The sequence below is a fragment of the Saccopteryx leptura genome, chromosome 1 (genome assembly GCF_036850995.1).
Source record: "Saccopteryx leptura isolate mSacLep1 chromosome 1, mSacLep1_pri_phased_curated, whole genome shotgun sequence".
Taxonomy (NCBI): domain Eukaryota; kingdom Metazoa; phylum Chordata; class Mammalia; order Chiroptera; family Emballonuridae; genus Saccopteryx; species Saccopteryx leptura.
In genome coordinates, this window is record NC_089503.1 from 303,403,423 (window position 1) to 303,422,483 (window position 19,061).

At 44.9% G+C, this 19,061-nt stretch overlaps 1 protein-coding gene across 2 annotated transcripts; it reads left to right on the forward strand.

Moving 5' to 3' along the window:
• Positions 1-276: 276 nt before the first annotated feature.
• FOXJ2 (forkhead box J2) lies at positions 277-18,492 on the forward strand. Of its 2 annotated transcripts, XM_066357734.1 has the most exons (11): positions 277-410; positions 6,371-6,717; positions 7,988-8,062; positions 8,839-8,907; positions 9,092-9,232; positions 9,799-9,997; positions 12,434-12,832; positions 13,249-13,350; positions 13,893-14,102; positions 14,709-14,807; positions 15,732-18,492. In XM_066357734.1, the coding sequence occupies exons 2-11, from the start codon at positions 6,385-6,387 to the stop codon at positions 15,818-15,820; spliced, it is 1,716 nt and encodes a 571-aa protein (XP_066213831.1). In that variant the 5' UTR covers positions 277-410; positions 6,371-6,384; the 3' UTR covers positions 15,821-18,492. The 2 variants fall into 2 exon arrangements, with proteins under 2 accessions (XP_066213831.1, XP_066213836.1); XM_066357739.1 differs by lacking the exon at positions 13,249-13,350.
• Positions 18,493-19,061: the final 569 nt, after the last annotated feature.

The window sequence follows — 19,061 nt, forward strand, 5'->3', positions numbered from 1 at the left end:
CTAGACAGTGGAACAGGGCAGAGTCCCTCCGCTCAGATCTCTAGCAGACAGAAGGAGCCCTCCACTCCTGAAAGATCCAGTTTGGGGGGGAGGGGGATTCCCCCAAGGGGGAGGAGACAACTCCTGGTTGGGAGAGGCTCCTCCCCTCCTCCCCAGCGTTACAGGCAGGGTGTGGGGGGTGTGCCACCTTCCCCAAGTAGGACCTCCTTCTCCTCCCCCTCCTCCTCTTCCCTCCGCTCTTCATCCTCTGGCTACCCAGATCCCCTCCCCATCTTGGGAGGCACAGCCAAGTACAGGAGGAGCCCCTGAGGATGAGAATCTTCATCGGCCTTTGAAGAGGGAAATCCCTCCAACCGCAAACGCCAGTACCAGGTGGTTCCCTCCCTTTGTTGGAGGGACCTTGGAGACAGGTTAGTGCATTCTTTCATCTTCTCATCATCTTCAGGCACTGCTGTGTGTAGGGGTCTGAGATGGTGGCTGCTGGGTTTCATTACTGGGGAAGGTGGAGTGATAACTCAGAGGATCCTCAGAGAAATGTTCTCTGAAGGAGCTCCTGGATTTGAACCCACATCTTGCTGCACAGGCTCTGAAAAGTGGGTTTCTTAGTGTTTGGGGTGGAAAGGGATGGGATTCATATGAGGTGCTTACGGAAGCGTATGCTTCCATGCTGACAGCAAAGGGTATCAGAAAACGCTTGCATTTTAGGAATCTATCCATACCGTGTAACACATCTGGAGCAGACTCCTATTTCACCCGTCATCCTTGGGCTGTTTCTCCTGGACAGTGAGCGCTCACTAAAGTAATGGTGGCATTTCATTGCCTGGCCTTGTTTAGGGCTTCCATTGGTAGTACGTTTTCTTATCTATAACCCTAGGTCAGCTTTATGTCCACCAGAACTGCTCTCTCCCACCTCAGTGATTACTGTTCCCTTGACAAGAAAAGCAGTCTGCCCCCAGTCCCTGTACCTCAGACAGCAAGAGGCCTCCTGTCATAATATTCCCATGCCTGGAAGCATGCCTCCACCCAAGAAATCTGAAGGGGAAATGGGAACTCCACATGTTCTGAGACAGGAAAGACGGGCATGGGGGAATGCCAACTCCTGGGTTAAAGTTGTTACCTAATGCTGACCCTGGACCACTGCCCTTACCCAGCTCCTGTCCTTTGCTGACCGTTTCTCAGGAAAAATAAAATCCTGCATAGGAAGAGAGGAGTGTTCTGCTCAGCCTCCTCCCAGTCTTCCATCTAAATAAGTTGGCCCCCAGGGAGATGTGATCTCTGAATAGTTCTCTTTCCTAAAAGCACCTAATAGTCTCATCTTTTTCCTGTTTCTTGTTCAATTCTGGTTCTCTGGAACCTTGTGTTTAAGTTTCCTCTTTAAGATAGGGGTAAGAATTATCAAAGTACAGAATCTAGAAAATGCAGGGGAAAAGTGCCAGGAAATCCTTCAAGCTGAGCCCAGGCTGGTGTTTCAACCTGAGCTCACTAACTGGGGGCCTGCCTTCTGCCTTGCCATTAGGAAATGTCTTCCGTGAGGGGTATTACACCCCACAGCAAGGTCAAGTGGGAGACTTTGGGTTTTTACGTTTTTTCCTCCTCTCTTTGTCTGGTCCATGGATGGGCTGCCTAAGTCCCTTAGTACAGTGGTCCCCAACCCCCAGGCCACGGACCGGTGCCGGTCCACAGAGAAAGAATAAATAACTTACATTATTTCCGTTTTATTTATATTTAAGTCTGAACGATGTTTTGTTTTTAAAAAATGACCAGATTCCCTCTGTTACATCCGTCTAAGACTCACTCTTGACACTTGTCTCAAGTCACGTGATACATTTATCCGTCCTACCCTAAAGGCCAGTCCGTGAAAATATTTTCTGACATTAAATCGGTCCGTGGCCCAAAAAAGGTTGGGGACCACTGCCTTAGTACATCCACTTGGTCCTGAAAGCTACCTCTTAGTAGTGGTATTAAGTGTGTAGGAGACAGGGCTTTCATTCAGGTTTGTATGGCCGTGCTTTAGAACGATGTGCTATATGTTTATTAATTCAGGTGAGTGTGGCTCTATCTCTATTTTTCAAGTGGGTATGTGTCTGGAGACAGGTACATATGTGCTTTTCAGGCCAAACTTCCAATGACCTAGAATTGTATGTTTCTGATAACCTCCAAAAGCAGGTGCCCCTGTACAAGGACCTGGTAAGGATGCCAAGCCATGAGGAAAGGCTTGGCTTCCCCTGGCCAGTGGGAACTCCCATGAATGGCTGCATGAAAGTCATCACAAGCAGAAGGACAGCCCAGCTCAGGCTGGGACCACTTCTAGGACTAATAAGAGAGCTTTATTTCTGAGATTTCGGGCTTCAAAAGCATAGGATCTTTGGCTCTTAACCCTAGGACTCCCTTTCTAGTTTTTTGAAAAGAGACGGTTCTGGTGTAACAACTATTTCTTGCAAAGTACCTTCCCAGATGTTGTAATGCAACTTGTTGAATGGTTCAGAGTGAACAGCATCACAACACCTCCATGTGTACCACCACTACGCAGCTTCACTGGTCCTTTTGCTCTGAGTTTCCCTAATTCTCCTTGCCTCTGTGGAATCAGTTAGAAGCACATGGCTATGGGGCTGAATGAACTGTGATGAAGTGAGTACTATTTTCCAGATCCTGTTTTATGACCAGACCTTGTTCCTCTTGAAAAAGAAGAGATGATATATTCCCATTTCTTCATCCTTGGAATTTACTCTGTCTTGGTATTGGTCAGTACTGGAGTGATACTATCCTCAAAGGAAAAGCTTGAGAGTCTGACATCCTGAGAACGATCGCAAACTCCGTGCAGGCTTTGCAATATAAACCATCGTAGGCTTTCTGCTTCTAGTCTTACCTCCCTCATCTGTCAGTTTTCTAATTTTTAATTTCTATTATTCCTTTTCTCCCTGTTCAAAAATAAAAATAGCTACACTTACTAAGTGCTTTAAGAACACTAACTCAAGGTATTCCTCACAACAACCCTATGTAGGCACAGTCATTATCTCTATTTTATAGGTGAAGAAAGGACAACACACAGAGGTTAGGTAACTTGCCTGAGGTCACACAGCCAGTAGGTAGTGGAGCCATGACTGAAACCCTGGCAGCCTGACTGGTAATTAGTAATGTGGCTAACTTAGCCACTGTTCTATTCATTTTGGCATTATGTACAACGCGGGAAGTTATCACTCCGTAATACCTGGGCTTGACACCTTATAGAGTACAATTATTGGCCTTGCAGATAAAGAGAAGAAAACTGTGCCTATAATTTTAGATCTTACGCATCTCATCCGGGATCAGTCTTATACTCCAACAGATTGCGTCTGTTTTTCTCTGCCTTTCTCCCAGTCCTGTGGATATGATGGAGCCTGCCCTTTGGCTGCCTTTCCCAGTTTCTGTGGGTATTTCCTTTCAGTCTTCCAGCTCACAGAGAAGAATGTGGCCTGACTCAGGTTCTGCCTAAGCCCAGTGGCACGAGGCCCACCTGGAGAGAGAGGTCTGGGTAACTAGGTTGGTTGGACTGAGAAATGGAAGTACCCTTGTTTGGCTTTCTAATAATAGCCCTGAACATTAGCCTCATGCCATTATTTTGGGGAGCGTGGAATGTGTGGCAGCCACGAGCTCATTAAGCTTCATTCACTTCCCTCCAGGGATGAAGCTTTGGCAGTGTTTATGACTTCATCCCTTTTATTGTCAGGGGAAACTGAGGCATCAAGACTTCAGGGAGCAAGGGGTGGTTAGGGACATTTAGTGAGTCAGTGTCAAGGTTGGGAATGGAACTGAGGAACCTCAATCTCTGAGCCTTTTCACACTGGGCTGCCCTTTAAGAATGGGGAAGTGACGAGGGTGAGGAAGTGGGGTGGGTTGAAGGAGAATAGTGCTGAAAGATCAGTAGAACCTTTTGCTGCAAGCTTCTTGTAGCTGGTAAGACTGGAATGTATTTTGAGTGCTGGGGCGGCATCTGGAGGGCTGACTTGGAGGGTGCTGGAGAAAGGATAAATTTAACCTCCATGTCCTAACCTGGTGCTGGGGTAAGGATAGGGAAGGGCATAGAACAACTAGCAAAAGACTGAGAGTGCTTCTCTTTCTGGAAGTCCCAGTGGTTGGCATGTGCCAAATGAGTTCTGTAAGCCCTCTGACCACTTTAAATCTACCCTCATGCTCCTGTCCAATGATGGGTGAATTTTAAATGAAATATCCACGAAAAGCTTCTATGTTTTTAAGATGAGATTTCCTAGGGATCTTTAGCAGGAGATCACAGGGAATAGGGTAAAACTTCTTTATAGATCTCTCCTTCTGGTCATTGTGAGCCTGCTCACTGTCATATTATCGTCCAGCCGGGATCACCTGGCTATGGGACCCAGTTACAGTCCAAACAGCCCTGCTTTACCCCAGAGGCTGTGGGTTTTGACTTTTTGACTTAGCATAGTGAGTGCTAAGAGGTCTAATACTTCCTGGAATGATTCAATATCCCTATTAGTTTCTGAGTTTCCATAGTGGCGGGAGAGAAGATAAGGATAAAAGGAAAACCCCTTTATGAAGCTATTTATAAATGTGCTCCCCCCCACTCCTGTCAAGCAGTTCTTGGGTTGCAATTGAGTCTCTGACTGCGCAGGCCCCTGAGACACTAAGATGTGTCCTCCAGCCCTGTGGAGTGGGTGTGTTGCTGATGAAGAGCTTAGGACAGGGTACTTGTGTGTATATGCAAAGATTGTGTAGGCAGGGACCTTGGGGTAGAGGCAAATAAGCATGAATGCTGACCCTTAGGAAAAAGGGGTAAGTGTCAAGGGGAGAAGAGCGACTAATAGCCTGAAAGATGTGCTGGAGTCAGGAGAGGGGTGGGCAGCCATTACTGGGCTTGAGCTTTGAATGCAAAGTGGTGGATTTGTGTGTAGTTTATGCATACGCTTGTGTATAGTGTGTGTGTGTGGATTTAGAGATTGCATACATAATATGTTTCTGTCCAGGATTCTGAAATCTGAGGCGGGCTAGAGAAATGCCCTGGTGAGGCTGTCTGCAGGGATAGGAGAAAGAAATGTTAGTTGGAATCTGGAGGCTGTGCAGGCACAAACCTGTTAGCCAGCAAGTGCTTAGGGGGTTGCTGGCATCCGCTCTAGGGGAGTGCCAAATGGCTACCACGAGGTTCCTGCCAGCCTTTCTAGACCCTGCAGTACAGATGTCACCCATCGCTCCTCTCCTTCCCCGACCAACACGTCACTCTAGCTACACCTCTTTGCCAGTTAGAGCGCCTGGGCTGTGTGGGTGGCAGCAGGGCGCGCAAACATCAGGCGGGGGCGGTTTGGCAGCGCCAGGAGTTTGCAGGGAGGTGCAGCGAGCGTGCGTGCCTGGCTGGGAAGGAAGGAGAGAGGAGGAGGGCGGAGAAGGGGAGCCAGCTCTTAGCCCCAGAGTGGCTATTTTTAACCAGGCTATCTGATTGTTACCGGTGCGCACTCAGCTGGGTGTCTCCCTGGCTCAGCGAAGCCCAGCAGGCTAAGAGATGGGAGGTCCTTGGTGAAGACTTCTTCCTGGTGTGGGTGTCTGTGGGCGGGAGCTTGCTAAGGGGTAGCTTTCAAGGTGTGAGGGCAGCTGTACTCAGGATCTGTTACCTCTGTGTGTGACTTTGTGCTCTCTTGGTAATGTATGCTGTATAGCCAGTTGTGATCTTTGTGTTTGTGGGCCACTGTTTATGTCTGTCCTACATCTTGCTGGTAGTCATATGTAATATATGTGCTTGCTATATAGCTGATGTGCCTCACATGCACATGGGCTAGAAAGGGCTAGTGCTCAAATATATCTAATATGAAACATCTTTAAAGTGTTTGTATGTGCTCCATTTGTGTATATTTCTGTTTAGACTGGTTTTCTTTACATGTTCACTTGTGCTACCTATCTGTGGATGTTGTGTGTAAATTATAACAAGCATCACATAATTGAAGAAGGGACTTTGGAAGATTTTTCCTGATGTCTAAGAGCATTTAAAAAATTCTGTGTAGTTTAAAAATATTATGTTGTAGGGCTTTCAGTAAGGAGAATAGAGGAAATAGCTCAATTGAGTGGGTGGTGTGACCTCTCTTTTAGTCCTGCATAAAAGGAGAGAGAGACCACTTGGTAATGTTCCACAGTAAGATATAAAATAAGTCCCAGTCTGTCATCTGGTAGATGATTGGTGATAGATCCATTTGGGGGTTCTAGAACCATGTGGCTGAAGGCTGTCTCATACAGAAGTCTACTAAGGAAATTATAGAAGAAAGAGACTCTACTTTCCTTAAAGCACTAGAATTTGAGTATTACTTGCTACCAGTAACTAGAGGTAACACTCATCTAGTCTATTTTCCTGTTCCCTTTGTCCACTTCTCTGCAGAACCCAGAAGAACCATGGCTTCTGACCTGGAGAGTAGCCTCACCTCCATAGACTGGCTTCCCCAGCTGACTCTTCGAGCTACCATTGAGAAGCTTGGGAGTGCCTCCCAGGCTGGACCTCCAGGGGGCAACCGCAAGTGTCCACCGGGCTCACCCACAGATCCCAATGCCACCCTGAGCAAAGATGAGGCAGGAGTCCACCAGGATGGCAAACCACGATACAGCTATGCCACCCTCATCACCTATGCCATCAACTCCTCTCCAGCCAAGAAGATGACCCTCAGTGAGATTTACCGCTGGATCTGTGATAACTTCCCCTATTACAAGAATGCTGGCATTGGTTGGAAGGTGGGATGGCTTCTCTAACCAGGGATTATTTTTAGCCTTTGGCAACCTTTTTCTCTACTTTTGTTTCTTCATATAATCTGGTCCAGTTAACTCTGCCCCGTCTCAGATGTGTGGTATATACTCTTGTCAGGTACATCAGGGAAACGCCAGTGGTACCAAGCCTCTAAGTATAGTTATAAGGATAGCAGGATGCTGTTGCTCAACATATCCTCTTATCTTCTGATTCCTCAAAAAGAAGATCCATTCATTTCACATTTATTGCCACTCTGCTGTGTTCGAGTCACTGTGCAAGGCATGGCATTGCTCCTTCCAACCTAGTGGTAGGAATCTCATCACATTTCTAACACTTAGTCACACATAGTCATCACCTTTTTAAAAATTGTAGGTAGTCCCCTTTGAATTGCTAGATGGGATGCTGTCTCTTTCGTGAATCTCTTAATAAGGCCAAAAAATTTGTAGACCAAGGGAAAAAATATATATATATTAAGGTCCTTCACCAACGGCTCATCCACCAAGCAAGTAATGAGAATGTGAGTTGTTTGGCTGGAGATAAAAAAAGAGGGGGCTCCTCTTCCAAACAAGGAAGGAAGACGGATGCTCTCAGTCTTTTGGAGTATCAGTTCATTTGTCAGTTGCATAGAATAGGGATTTCATGTAGTTCTCTCACTATGAATCACCAGCTGACATAGACTAGATGAGGAGCTGAAGACTGTTGAAAGCATTTAGTTTTTCCTTTATGACTGTGATCCTGCTAGCTACCCAAACCCCCAATACATTTACACAGTAATATTTCTTTCCTTCAAATGTGACCATTCTATGTGTTGTTGAGAAAACAAAGGTGAACTGTGCCTTCGTTTTGCTCATAATTTATATTTGTTATCCTTTTTATAAGTAGTTTTAAAACACAGTGTTTTCATGATGGATAGAATGATATTAAGAACTGGGCAGATGTGATTTTGAGGCTTCTATATACCTGTTGTCATTTGGGTGGAAAGATGGAAAAACTATATGTTTTAGCTCTCCAGAAACATCTGGTAGTCAAATTGATAGCCAGCACTGCTCATCAGTATAATTTCTGCATTTTTCTTAGCTCATTGCTCTTGCTGTCTGATAAGAAATCTCTTTTATCAGTAGAGTTGATAGATGCTAAGTTTACTCTCATACTTGAACTTTATTTTGTGTTATGTCCATTTGTGTCTTTCTGTGTCCTAATGGAAAATGTACTGCTTTGCACAATGCTCAAGTATAACTAGCTTCTCTGCTTCCCCAGAATTCAATTCGGCACAACCTTTCTCTTAACAAGTGTTTCCGGAAGGTACCCAGACCTCGGGATGACCCTGGGAAGGTGAGATCCTGCTGGCTGTAAGTGTTGAAGGGAGGAACAGGAAGGAGAGAGAAGTAGATGACAGTTCAGACTTTTGTGGCTGTTTTAATTACCCAGAAGAGGAAATCATGTTAATTAGAGAAGCAGCTTTATTTTTTTCTCAATGGGAGAGCTTGGTAATCAAGCTGTGGGCCCCCTACTAATAGGAGTGACTAAGGAAGATTGTGAAATCATTCTTTTAAAAATAGAAATATTAATGTTAAGGTTGACTTTGCCACCCTGTTTTTTCTGTGTGGCATTCTTTCTAGATGTAAAAGGTGGACTTAATAACTTTTGTAGAAACTTTTCTATACACAAATTTTATGATTTTTATCTTCCAAAAAGAAGGGAATGGTCATTCTCTTCACTTGACTGGTGTGGACACTAAAGTCCAAGAGAGTCTTGCCTCAGATCACATGGAAGGGCAGGGTTGTGTCTGGCATTTCCAGCTTTTTGAACCAGATACCGTTGTTCTGGCCCACCAGAACAATTGAGGTCTGTGACTGCATGGCGTGGGGTTGGGGGTACGTCTGATATACGTATTGAATTTGTAGGACAAATTTACTCCTCAAAATAGCCAGTAGCCTCAGGCTTCTGTGTGAATTTCCAGTCATTTTTCTTTTTCTTTTTCTTCCCACTCATTTTACTTAATACAACTGCTATTTTATGAGAAAATCCTCCCAAATATCTACTTTTCCAAAGGTGGGACTTTTCATCTGTAATGATTTTATTCTTTGTGGTGCCGGTTCTCCTTCTAGGGCTCTTATTGGACAATTGATACCTGTCCTGACATCTCCCGAAAGAGAAGACACCCACCAGATGATGATGTAAGTCCTCACCTTATGGAGAGATGTCATTTCTGAGTCAACTGCCCTTTCCACATTCTTTCCTGTGTTTTTAGTCCTTTCGTATATCTGGGGCAAAGGGCAGATACCAGCAGAGGTGAAACCATGAGTCTTGGGAGGAAATTTAGCTCCTACGTATGGATTTCTGTTTTTTCTCAACCATCAGCTATCCCAGGACTCCCCAGAACAAGAGGCAAGCAAGAGTCCCCGGGGAGGTGTTCCAGGGAGTGGAGAAGCCTCACTGCCTCCTGAGGGGAATCCTCAGATGTCACTTCAAAGTCCCACATCTATCACCGGCTACAGCCAGGTAGGAAGTAGAGGTGGCAGGGAGCTTAGGGGTGAATGGATGGATTGATAGATGGATGGATGGATGGATGGATGGATGGGTGGACGGATGGATGGACGGATGGAGGGATGGATGTGTGGGTTGGTGAATGGGTGGGTGATTGGTTTGATGGATGGGTGGTGGAATAGAGTCATATATCTGTCAGTTCAAAATTATGTATTGAGTATCTGTGATATAGTAGGCAAGTGAATTGGTAAAGAAGGGAAAAGCAAGAGTAAAGGTGAGAGAGAAAGAAGGAGTAGGGGTGGGGGAGAGAGAAAGAAAACAAATTTCAGAAAGATTAGAAAAAAAGATGAGAAGAGGGGGGACAAAAGATTTGTAAGAGAAACTGTGTGTATGTAGCATAGGGAAAGGGCAAGTGGCCACATCAAAATAAGAATGCATGAGAAAAGAAGGAAAAACTGATATTCATTCTCGAAAAAGCTGGTAGAGGATGAAGACCAGCAGGAAAGCTTGGAGACCATAAAAAGGTAGTATTGGTCCCTCTTTGATGACATGGATCAAGTCTTTCTTACCGTTATTTACAGGGCACAGGATCTGTGGATGGTGGAGCAGTGGCTGCAGGGGCTTCAGGCCGAGAAAGTGCTGAGGGTCCCCCTCCCTTGTATAACACCAACCATGACTTCAAATTCTCCTACGCAGAGATCAATTTTCAGGATCTCAGCTGGTCCTTCCGCAACCTCTACAAATCCATGCTGGAGAGGTCCTCTTCCTCCTCGCAGCATGGTGAGTCTAGAGTGGGGCTGGGAGCATGGTTGTCCTTATATTTTTGAACAGGTGATGACATTCTCTTTTCTCTCTTTCTTATTTTTAACGCAAAGAGGTTGATTACTGGTCAGGGGAAGCATGTCATGAACACTACTGTTTGGAGTCAAGCTCTTCTAGCTTAGTTCTGAAGGACAGCTGTTTCAACAGGTGGTCTGGGTTACTAGTTACAGAAAGTGACTTGGAGGCCCTGGCCAGTTGGCTCAGTGGTAGAGCATCAGCTCAGTGTGTGGAAGTCCCAGGTTTGATTCCCGGTCAGGGCACATAGGAAAGTGACCATCTGCTTCTCCACCCCTTCCTCTCCCTTTCTCTCTTTTTCTCTCCTGCAGCCATGGCTCAATTGGTTCAAGTGCATCGGTGCGAGTGCTGAGGATGGCTCTGTGGCGCCTCCACCTCAGGCACTAAAATTAGCTCGGTTGCAAGCATGGCCCAGGATGTGCAGAGCATCGGCCCTAGATGGGGGTTGCCAGGTAGATCCTGGTTAGGGTGCATGCAGGAGTCTATCTTCCTTCCTCTCACTTGGAAAAGAAGAAAAGAAAGTAACTTGGAAGAATCCCCCTTTTAGAAGGAAGGGCAGTGATTTTTACTGTGGCAAGCAAGTCATTTAGAGTATGACCACTAGGGGACAGCAGTTCTCTTTCCTTAAGAGTCAGCCCCTCTGAGAACAATTTAATTTCATTTTTTAGCATATTTATGTTTATAATTTTTATTAGGAAAAACTTCAAACAGAGGCAAAAATAGAGAAGATAGTATTGTAAACCCTCATGCTTCCATCTCCCAACTAAAATGGTTACCTATATTCTGTTACACTTGTTTCATTTACCACTCAGCTTTTTTTTAAAATTATATTTATTTATTTGATTTTATAGAGAGAGGAAGGGAGAAGAGAAAGAGAGAAAGAGAAATGTGGATTTGTTGTTCCACTTATTTATCTCTTCATTCTTAGACGTACCCTGACCGGGGATTGAACTCATAACCTTGGCATAATGGGACGGTGCTCTGAACAAGTGAGCTACCTGACCAGGGCTAGCTTTTTAAAAATTTAATTGGAGTAATTTGATGCAATTCCCAGACATGTCATCCACCTGTGAATAATGATAAAGACTGTTTTTAGTTATTTATTTTCATTTTCACTCCTCACACAATTAGGGATCCTTACTAATATTAGTTTATATCTTGTTCATATTCTGAATTATCAATTGAGAATCATTAAAAGTTCTTACTAAAAGGCTCTGTGAGAGAGGATCTGGTTCAGCCCTCTGTAATTCATTTTTTTGTTGTGGTGGTTGTTTTTAAAGAAATTAGAGGTAGAGTTAAAAATCAAGACTTTTGGCCTGACCTGTGGTGGCGCAGTGGATAAAGCGTCGACCTGGAATGCTGAGGTCGCCAGTTCAAAACCCTGGGCTTGCCTGGTCAAGGCATATATGGGAGTTGATGCTTCCTGCTCCTCCCCCTGTTCTCTCTCTATCTCTCCCTCTCTCTCTCTCCCTTCTCTCTCTCTAATAAAAATGAATAAATAAAATCTAAAGAAAAAAAAAGTAAATAAATAAAAAAATTAAAAAAAAAGAAAATCAAGACTTTGGGTGAGTCATTAGATCTTCTTGTTCTATACTGTGGCCTTGTATAGACAGAAGACGAATGGAATGATTAAAAGTAGTTAGGACTCACTTTTTGGAAAATTTATATTAATTTTCAGTAATTTCTTCTTTTATATTCCAAGGGAATATCTAGAGTTGTGTTCCAAGATGGTAGCATTTGCATGAGAAATGAGTCCAACTCCGGTGATTGGTTGATTGGAAGAAAAGAACACGGAGGTGCTCTCAGAAACAGAGTAAAAAATTAGATTAGTGAGAACAGCAAAACTGTTCACTGAAGTTTAATGGTGGCTGAAAGCTCCAAGCCTCAATCTCCAGTTCTTTTCTGCTTAATCTGTTTGGGAAATTCATCCGTCCATTCTCCACTCCTTACTGAAGCTCCATGCGTTGGTAGTGAATATGAGGTGGTGAGTCTAAACATGTGTAGAGAGAATGAGGAGGAGGAGAGAGAATAGATGCCCACTGGCTTTGTTTTATTAATGGTTTCGTTTTTAATCTTTACCTGACGTCTGGTGTCTTTTGAAACTGTGATTACAGGCCTACACCCAAATCTCTGTACAACAGCATACAAAGGTACATGCTGACCTTTTGCTAAAATTTCAGTGGTCACCATACTGCCAAGGCCCTCCCTTTGTCTGTTTTACCTACCAGGGGGATAGTAGGACCCCTGCTGTCCCAGAACACCCAGACCCTTTGAAGTCCGTGGTTTCCATCTGAGGCCACCCACCTCAACCCAGTGGAAATCCTGTTGAGTGAAAAATGCATTGCCCAAGTGACTTGCCTGCCTCCTCCCACCCTGCAGGCTTTTCGTCTCTCCTGGGGGACATGCCACCCTCTAACAACTACTACATGTACCAGCAGCAGCAGCAGCCACCACCTCAACAGCAGCAGCAGCCGCCGCCGCCACAACCACAGCCCCAACAGTCACAGCCACAGCAGGCACCAGCCCAGGGTCCCCCAGCAGTAGGGGGTGCTCCTTCACTGCACACCCCAAGCCCAGATGGCTGTACCCCATCAGGGGGGAAGCCGGCCGGGGTTGAAGGCTATGGGCCTCCCTCCGTGATGGCCATGCACCCACCCCCACTGCAGCATGGAGGCTACCACCCTCATCAGCACCACCCCCACCCCCACCCCGCCCAGCAGCCGCAGCCACCACAGCCGCAGGCGCAAGGCCAGGCTCCTATCAACAGTACTGGTTTTGGTGAGTAAGGAGGGCGCAGGGAGATGCCAGAGGAGGGTGAATGGCCTCCTTGTTCTGACTCTGGCATGGGGGTGCAATTGGTGAGGAAGTTAATTCTGAGAGTTTTAGCCTCTCTCCTCCATGAGAGCTCATCTGAGCTAACAGAAGTTGCTACTTTGAGCTCTATATTAGAGAGGTTGTGGACAGATTGGGATTGTTTTCCATATTCTCCTGCCTATGAGCTGGGCTGTCAATCCCTAAAGTATAGATAGCCTTACTAGTTCTAGCTCTCCAGGGAAGGAGATTCCAAAATCTTGGTGATAGAGTCTACAACCTGTGTGGATGCAAGAATCTTACAAGTAGCCAGTCTGCTATGAGAGGGCTGCTGTCTTACACTCGACCCCCTCTTCTGCCCCACTTTGCCCTCCTCTTTGTAGCCTTTCCTCCTGATTGGTGCTCCAATATTGACTCCTTAAAGGAAAGCTTCAAGATGGTGAATCGGCTCAACTGGTCCAGCATTGAGCAGTCACAGTTCTCAGGTTAGTGAGAGGAGGGATCCACTGTAGGTAGACAAACCCAGGAGAAACCAGAGCCAGAAGGGGATCGTTAAGGGAAGTGTGAGGATTTAGGATTTCCTTGTACTCCCTCCCTCTTTCACAAGGTGGATGATATTGACATGATTTGCAAAGTATGTTTAATACATTTTGCTTTATCTCAAAACATGATAGTGGTTTATCCTAGCCAGTTCTGTCTCTGGGAGAGGGAAGGCCCTCAGAAACTCAAACCTTGGACCAGTAGTTTGTATTTTTGTCACCATTTACTGACAGTGTGACCATGGCTAATTTCCTCAGCTACTTCAGAATTTTGATTTATTCATCAGAAAGATGGGAATTATGGTACAAATTTAATAACAAATGGAGAGTTTGAACATGTAGGGCTTTAAAGGATGCAGCTATAATGGGTAATGCAAGTAGTCAGTGGTGCTGATTTATGATGCGGGTGGAACAGTGAGATGGGATGGACCTGGTCGGGGCTCTGGCGCCGCTGCGAGGTTTAGCGTTTCTTGCTTCTCTGTTTGTAGAACTGATGGAGAGTCTGCGACAGGCAGAGCAGAAGAACTGGAGCCTGGACCAGCATCACATTGCCAATCTGTGTGACTCCCTCAACCACTTCCTTACGCAGACTGGTCACGTGCCCCCACAAGGGGGCTCCCACCGCCCACCGGCCCCTGCCCGTATTGCTGACTCCTGTGCCCTCACCAGTGGCAAACAGGAGCCAGCCCTGAACCAAGGTACGAACAAAGCAAGTGGCCAAGGAGGTAGAGACTGATGAAAAGGGAGGGGGAGGAGAAGGGCCAAAGAGACATGAGAAAAGTCAGCTAGTGGGCAGTGATCCAAACTGAGCAGCGGGACTAGTGTGTTCACCACAGTGACTGAACATGTCCCTGGTAAGTCTTATACTGAAGAATACCAGAGAAATAGACCGTATGATTCCCTGATGTGGGAGACTAGAATTACATAAGAAAAAGGAGGAGAAAGTCTCCATTTCAAATTTGTGTCTCTGTAACCCCTATGTGAATCCTATCAGGTGAAGTCTTGAATCTCCACTTTTATGTGATCATCAAACCAGCGACCTGAGATTCAATGATCCTATTTCTATATTTGTCATCCTTCTGAGAGCTATGTTCTTTCACAATTCTAGTATTTGGATTCTTTTTACCCTAAGTGGTGAGAGTAAGGACTGCTAGCTTCTACAGAAAGCCTTCATGCCTGTAGGAGCCCCTGAGCAGAGCAGGGAAGGGAGAAGGGGAGGGAGAGTATGTTTTTCTCTTCTCTGTTGGACCCTGCGTCATTAGGTGGAATGATCCCACTCAAGTGACTCTTGTCTTGTTTGGCAGTGAACTCTTATGGGCACCCACAAACCCCCCACCTCTACCCTGGCCCATCACCGATGTACCCAATCACCACCCAGGACTCAGCAGGATACAATCGCCCAGGTAAGAGCCAGGAAGCTTGTTTCACCACCAACCAACCAATCTCTTCCCTGACCAGCTGTTTCACTTTCTTCTGTCTCTGGGCCTGCTTTCTCTGCACCTCCTGGCAGGGTGAGCGTTCACGATTCTAAAGGCCGGTGCGTGGGCCACCTGTTAGTGAGCTGGATGTCATGGGAGACTAAAGAAGACAGATTTACTTGAAAATCATCCAGTACCTGAAATAATGAAAGGAAGTAAAAGCATGAGTGCAAGCAAAAGATAGATACAGTACATAGAACTTTTATGTCTAGCTTTAAGAAGCTATATGAGAGATATACTCAGGAAAAAAAAATTAATGAACATTGCCTGCAAAACATAAAACAGCTACTTTGTGTCCATGTCTGCTTTCCTGTTGCCTGACCTGTAGTATCGGGTCTGGGATTGAACTATCTCTGATGGTAAGAGGCCCAGGGGAGACCCAAAGTTATCATAAATTGTATAAGATGGGAACAGATCCTTAACCTTTAAATACGTTTTAGAAAAGTCACTAATATCCTGCCAAACCACAAGTGTTTTCAGTTTTGCGGGTGACGTCTGACTCTTTGTTCATGTCCTCCTCATTCATGAAATACATATACAACTTTCTATAGAACTATTTTAAATACTCGTACATCTGTGTGTTGTCATTATGGCGTACTCTTCATAAGTGTTATAGCTGCAAACTATTATGTTGGCATGGGACCTCATTTGCTCTAGTTTATTTCCTGGGGCCTCATTGAAGTAGTGGCCCGTAACAAAAATAGCTCAGGGCTGATAAGGACAATAGTTTCACCAGATGTTCCTCATGATATTTTTTTGGGGAGGGGGTTAGTTAGTACTGTTCATCTATATTGCTAGAATAGCTTCCCACCCACCCTCCTTTTAATCTTTTTTTTTTCTTCCTGACAGCACACCATATGGTCCATCGGCCACCGGTTCCCCCTCCTGGTGCCAGTGAGGAGATCCCCGATGACTTCGACTGGGACTTGATCACTTAGTGCATCACAGAGTGTGACTCTCAGCCCAGGGCTGGGTGCTGAAGTCAGCAGTGGGGAAGGAGCAGCCCCAGCCCGTCCCTTCCACCCTTGCCTGTACATAGATATATATTCTCTTTTATTGTTCTTTCTCTGTCAGAGAAGCCACCGCAAGATGCTGCCGAAGATAACCCCTTTCCTGCCTCCTTCTTCCTCTTTTTTTTTTTGTTTTTTTCCCCTGATTCTTTTAATATTATTCTTATGTTATTATTATTATTATTGGTTATATGCCGTCCCCTGTCTCCTGTCCCTACACCATCGACCGTGAGCGCCCCTTGCTAATTTAAAATCATCTGGCTGGAAGGTGAGGCCATGACAGCCACAGAGGGAGGTGTCAGACTGATTTACCTTTTTCTCAGAAATTCAATGCTAATCACCCCTTCTGGCTCTAAGTTCTTTTCTGTTTTTTGTCAGTTCAATTCAGGACTGGAGAGGCCCTGTACCAAATAGAAGGGATCTCAGACACTGCTTGGCAGCCTGGCCTGTGCAGGCGTTACACAATGGTGCTAATTTCATCCTCTGAGCTCTTCTTCGTCCCTTTATATCTTCAATCCTTATTTCTGTTGATCCTCATTCCCCATCAAGGGTAAGAGTGATGGTGGTGGTCTCAGAGGGTGACAAGAAAAGTCCAGTGAAATAAGAGGCCTGGGTTGGGTAGGGTAGAATACCGCAGAGGGGCGATGGAATGTAGAACCTGCAGGAATTAATAGATAATACTGTGTCAAATAAATGTCCATTGGCTCATTTCTAGGCCACTCTCTATGGGATATAGGGCAGGTCTGAGCCGGAACTCCGCAGCTATGGTAGGGAGGAGGACAACTCTTCAGCATAGCATTAGCTTTTTGGAGATGTTTTCAGTTTAACCATTTGGCTTTTTAAACGTAACTTTCTATGAAAATGAACTGTGGCTCTTATTTGCATTTACCAATTGTTCTGCAATCCCCCCTTTTCCGTTCAGCAAATATTACTTTGTCCTCCTTTGGCTGTTTGCTTAACTCTTCTATTTACCTTAATTTCTCTTCTCGTTTTCTGGCATTCTCAAGACAGAAAAGTAACCCATTATCACTCGTAACTTCATCATGTCCCAGGACAGGATGGGACTCTCCTTCCCACCTGCCACAGCAGAGCCAAACCAGATTGTTGGTAGGAGGGCGGGGAAAGGAAAAGGGAGCTGGCATTGACACGGGAAGGAAATATTTCAGTTATTTACCTATGTAGGTAAATGCTTCTATTGGAATCCAGATCATTGGGGGTGACACTTTTGCAATAGTCTTTTGAGGGTCTGAAGGAATTCGGTAGTAGTGTGGAGTAAATAATCTAGAGGGAAGCTTTCAGTGAGGGCCAAGGGAGACCCCAGAAAAAGGTGTAGGAATAACTTACCTCCTTTAACAAGACGTGGCCCTGAGATACTGCTGCAAAATACCAGTGTATATTTAGTGTTAATTGTTAAATTTTAGTTACAGGTGGGAAGGACAGTTTTACTTCTGTTTTTACTTCTCTGACTTTTGTTTCTGAAAGCTACAGGACAGAATGTTTGGAATGGACAGGGCTGCTCTCTCTCTGATTTCTGCGTTTTGTTTTTAGTCTTTTATTTACTGATGATTTCCAAGAGATTTAGCTTTCCATTCTCCTGCTTTACCCTTCTCCCACCCCTTCCTTTCTTTGTAAGGGGTTATATATGTGAGTTTGTTGAAGAAGTCCAGTGAGACTGAAGTAAAGGGGCAAGAAAGGGCGGTTGACTAAGAGCACTTTATTTCTTTGAATTTCTTTGTAAGAGGTGGGGGTGTGAGTGGCTTGAATCCCCTGTTGTTTGGGAGGGTGTTAGTGGGGTCGAAGTATGACATAGTGTTTCCCCTTGGGGAAAAATGAATTTCTCTTAGCGGGTGGCACAATGCCTTTGCCCAGTGTTCCTATTTGGGGCATCTCTTCCATATTCCTTCCAATCAAGGTGCCTCCTGCACACAATTCTATTCTCCCTAAGACACTCCCTTGACATATTACCACTCCTCTTTTGTAAATCCTCTTTTCTACTCAGATCCAGACAGGGTTTGCAAGGGTAGACTAAATCATATGTGTAAATGTCTCTGTTTATAACTCTTCTGTTTCTTAAAAGAAACTAGTCTCATGAAAGACTCTGGTGGGCCACCACAGTAACTGAAATTTGGGGCTAGGCCTGGAGATTGGCCACCAGGCCTCCTGGGACTCAAGGTCTCCACTAAAATCAGCCTTGCTCAGGGGCACAGGACACACCTGACCCTCTCTGGGCCTCAGTTCCCCACCCTCCCCTCAATGAAATGAAAGAATACTACTTTTTCTTGTTGATTCAGCATTGCTGGACTTGAAGTATAGTCTTTGTTGTATTGGGTGATGTGCACAAAACTGCAGGAGCTCACTGCCTGCAAGAGGAAATCAGGGAGAAAGTGGAGGAGAGGGACAGAAGGAGCAATTACTTGGTTTAGATCCACCCATCCCTGCCTTCCTCTTTTCAACCCCTTTGTTTCTGGTTTGGTGAGTTCTTCCTACCACCCATAATGCTTTGCATTGGTGCCGGCTGGGAAGGGGGGTATGGTCTCACAATTGTTGTTGTTTTTTGCATGCTTTCTTAATAAAAACAAAAAAGAATGTTTGAAGTTTTATCTTATTGGTGCTGGTCTCAAATTTATTTTTGCCAGGGTAAGAAGGGAGAAATGTGAAGTATTTGTTCTCTCTCTTTTTTTAATTTGGAAAATTTAATCAGGTATGAAGGTGGCCAACAGATATATGAAAAGCATTTGTTTTCGGTTGAACTTTTACCCTCTCCCTCCTCACCACAGGGTTTAATTATTTGACTATTTATTTGGGAATATGGATGGGAGAGAAGAATTTAAAACCATGCCTGTAACATTCTGTTTTTCAAATGCTATTAAAGATAATGAAATTTTGTTGGTAGGGACAGTCACCCTTTGCAACTTGGTGTTTGAACAAAGCCACATTGCTTGCATTCTTGGATATTTTAAAGATAAAAGACACTACAATTTGGGGAGGAATTGGGTCCCCATCTGGAACTTGCTGTGAGTACTAACAGGTACTCACCAGAATTTTTCATTAGCAATGCGGGAATTCCAATTGTAGGATTTTTTTTTCAGAATTTTTTTCCAAGGTAATTGGTACTCTAGGAGTCCAGCAATGCCAACTATAGAATCTTTGTAACTATACCAAATTCATT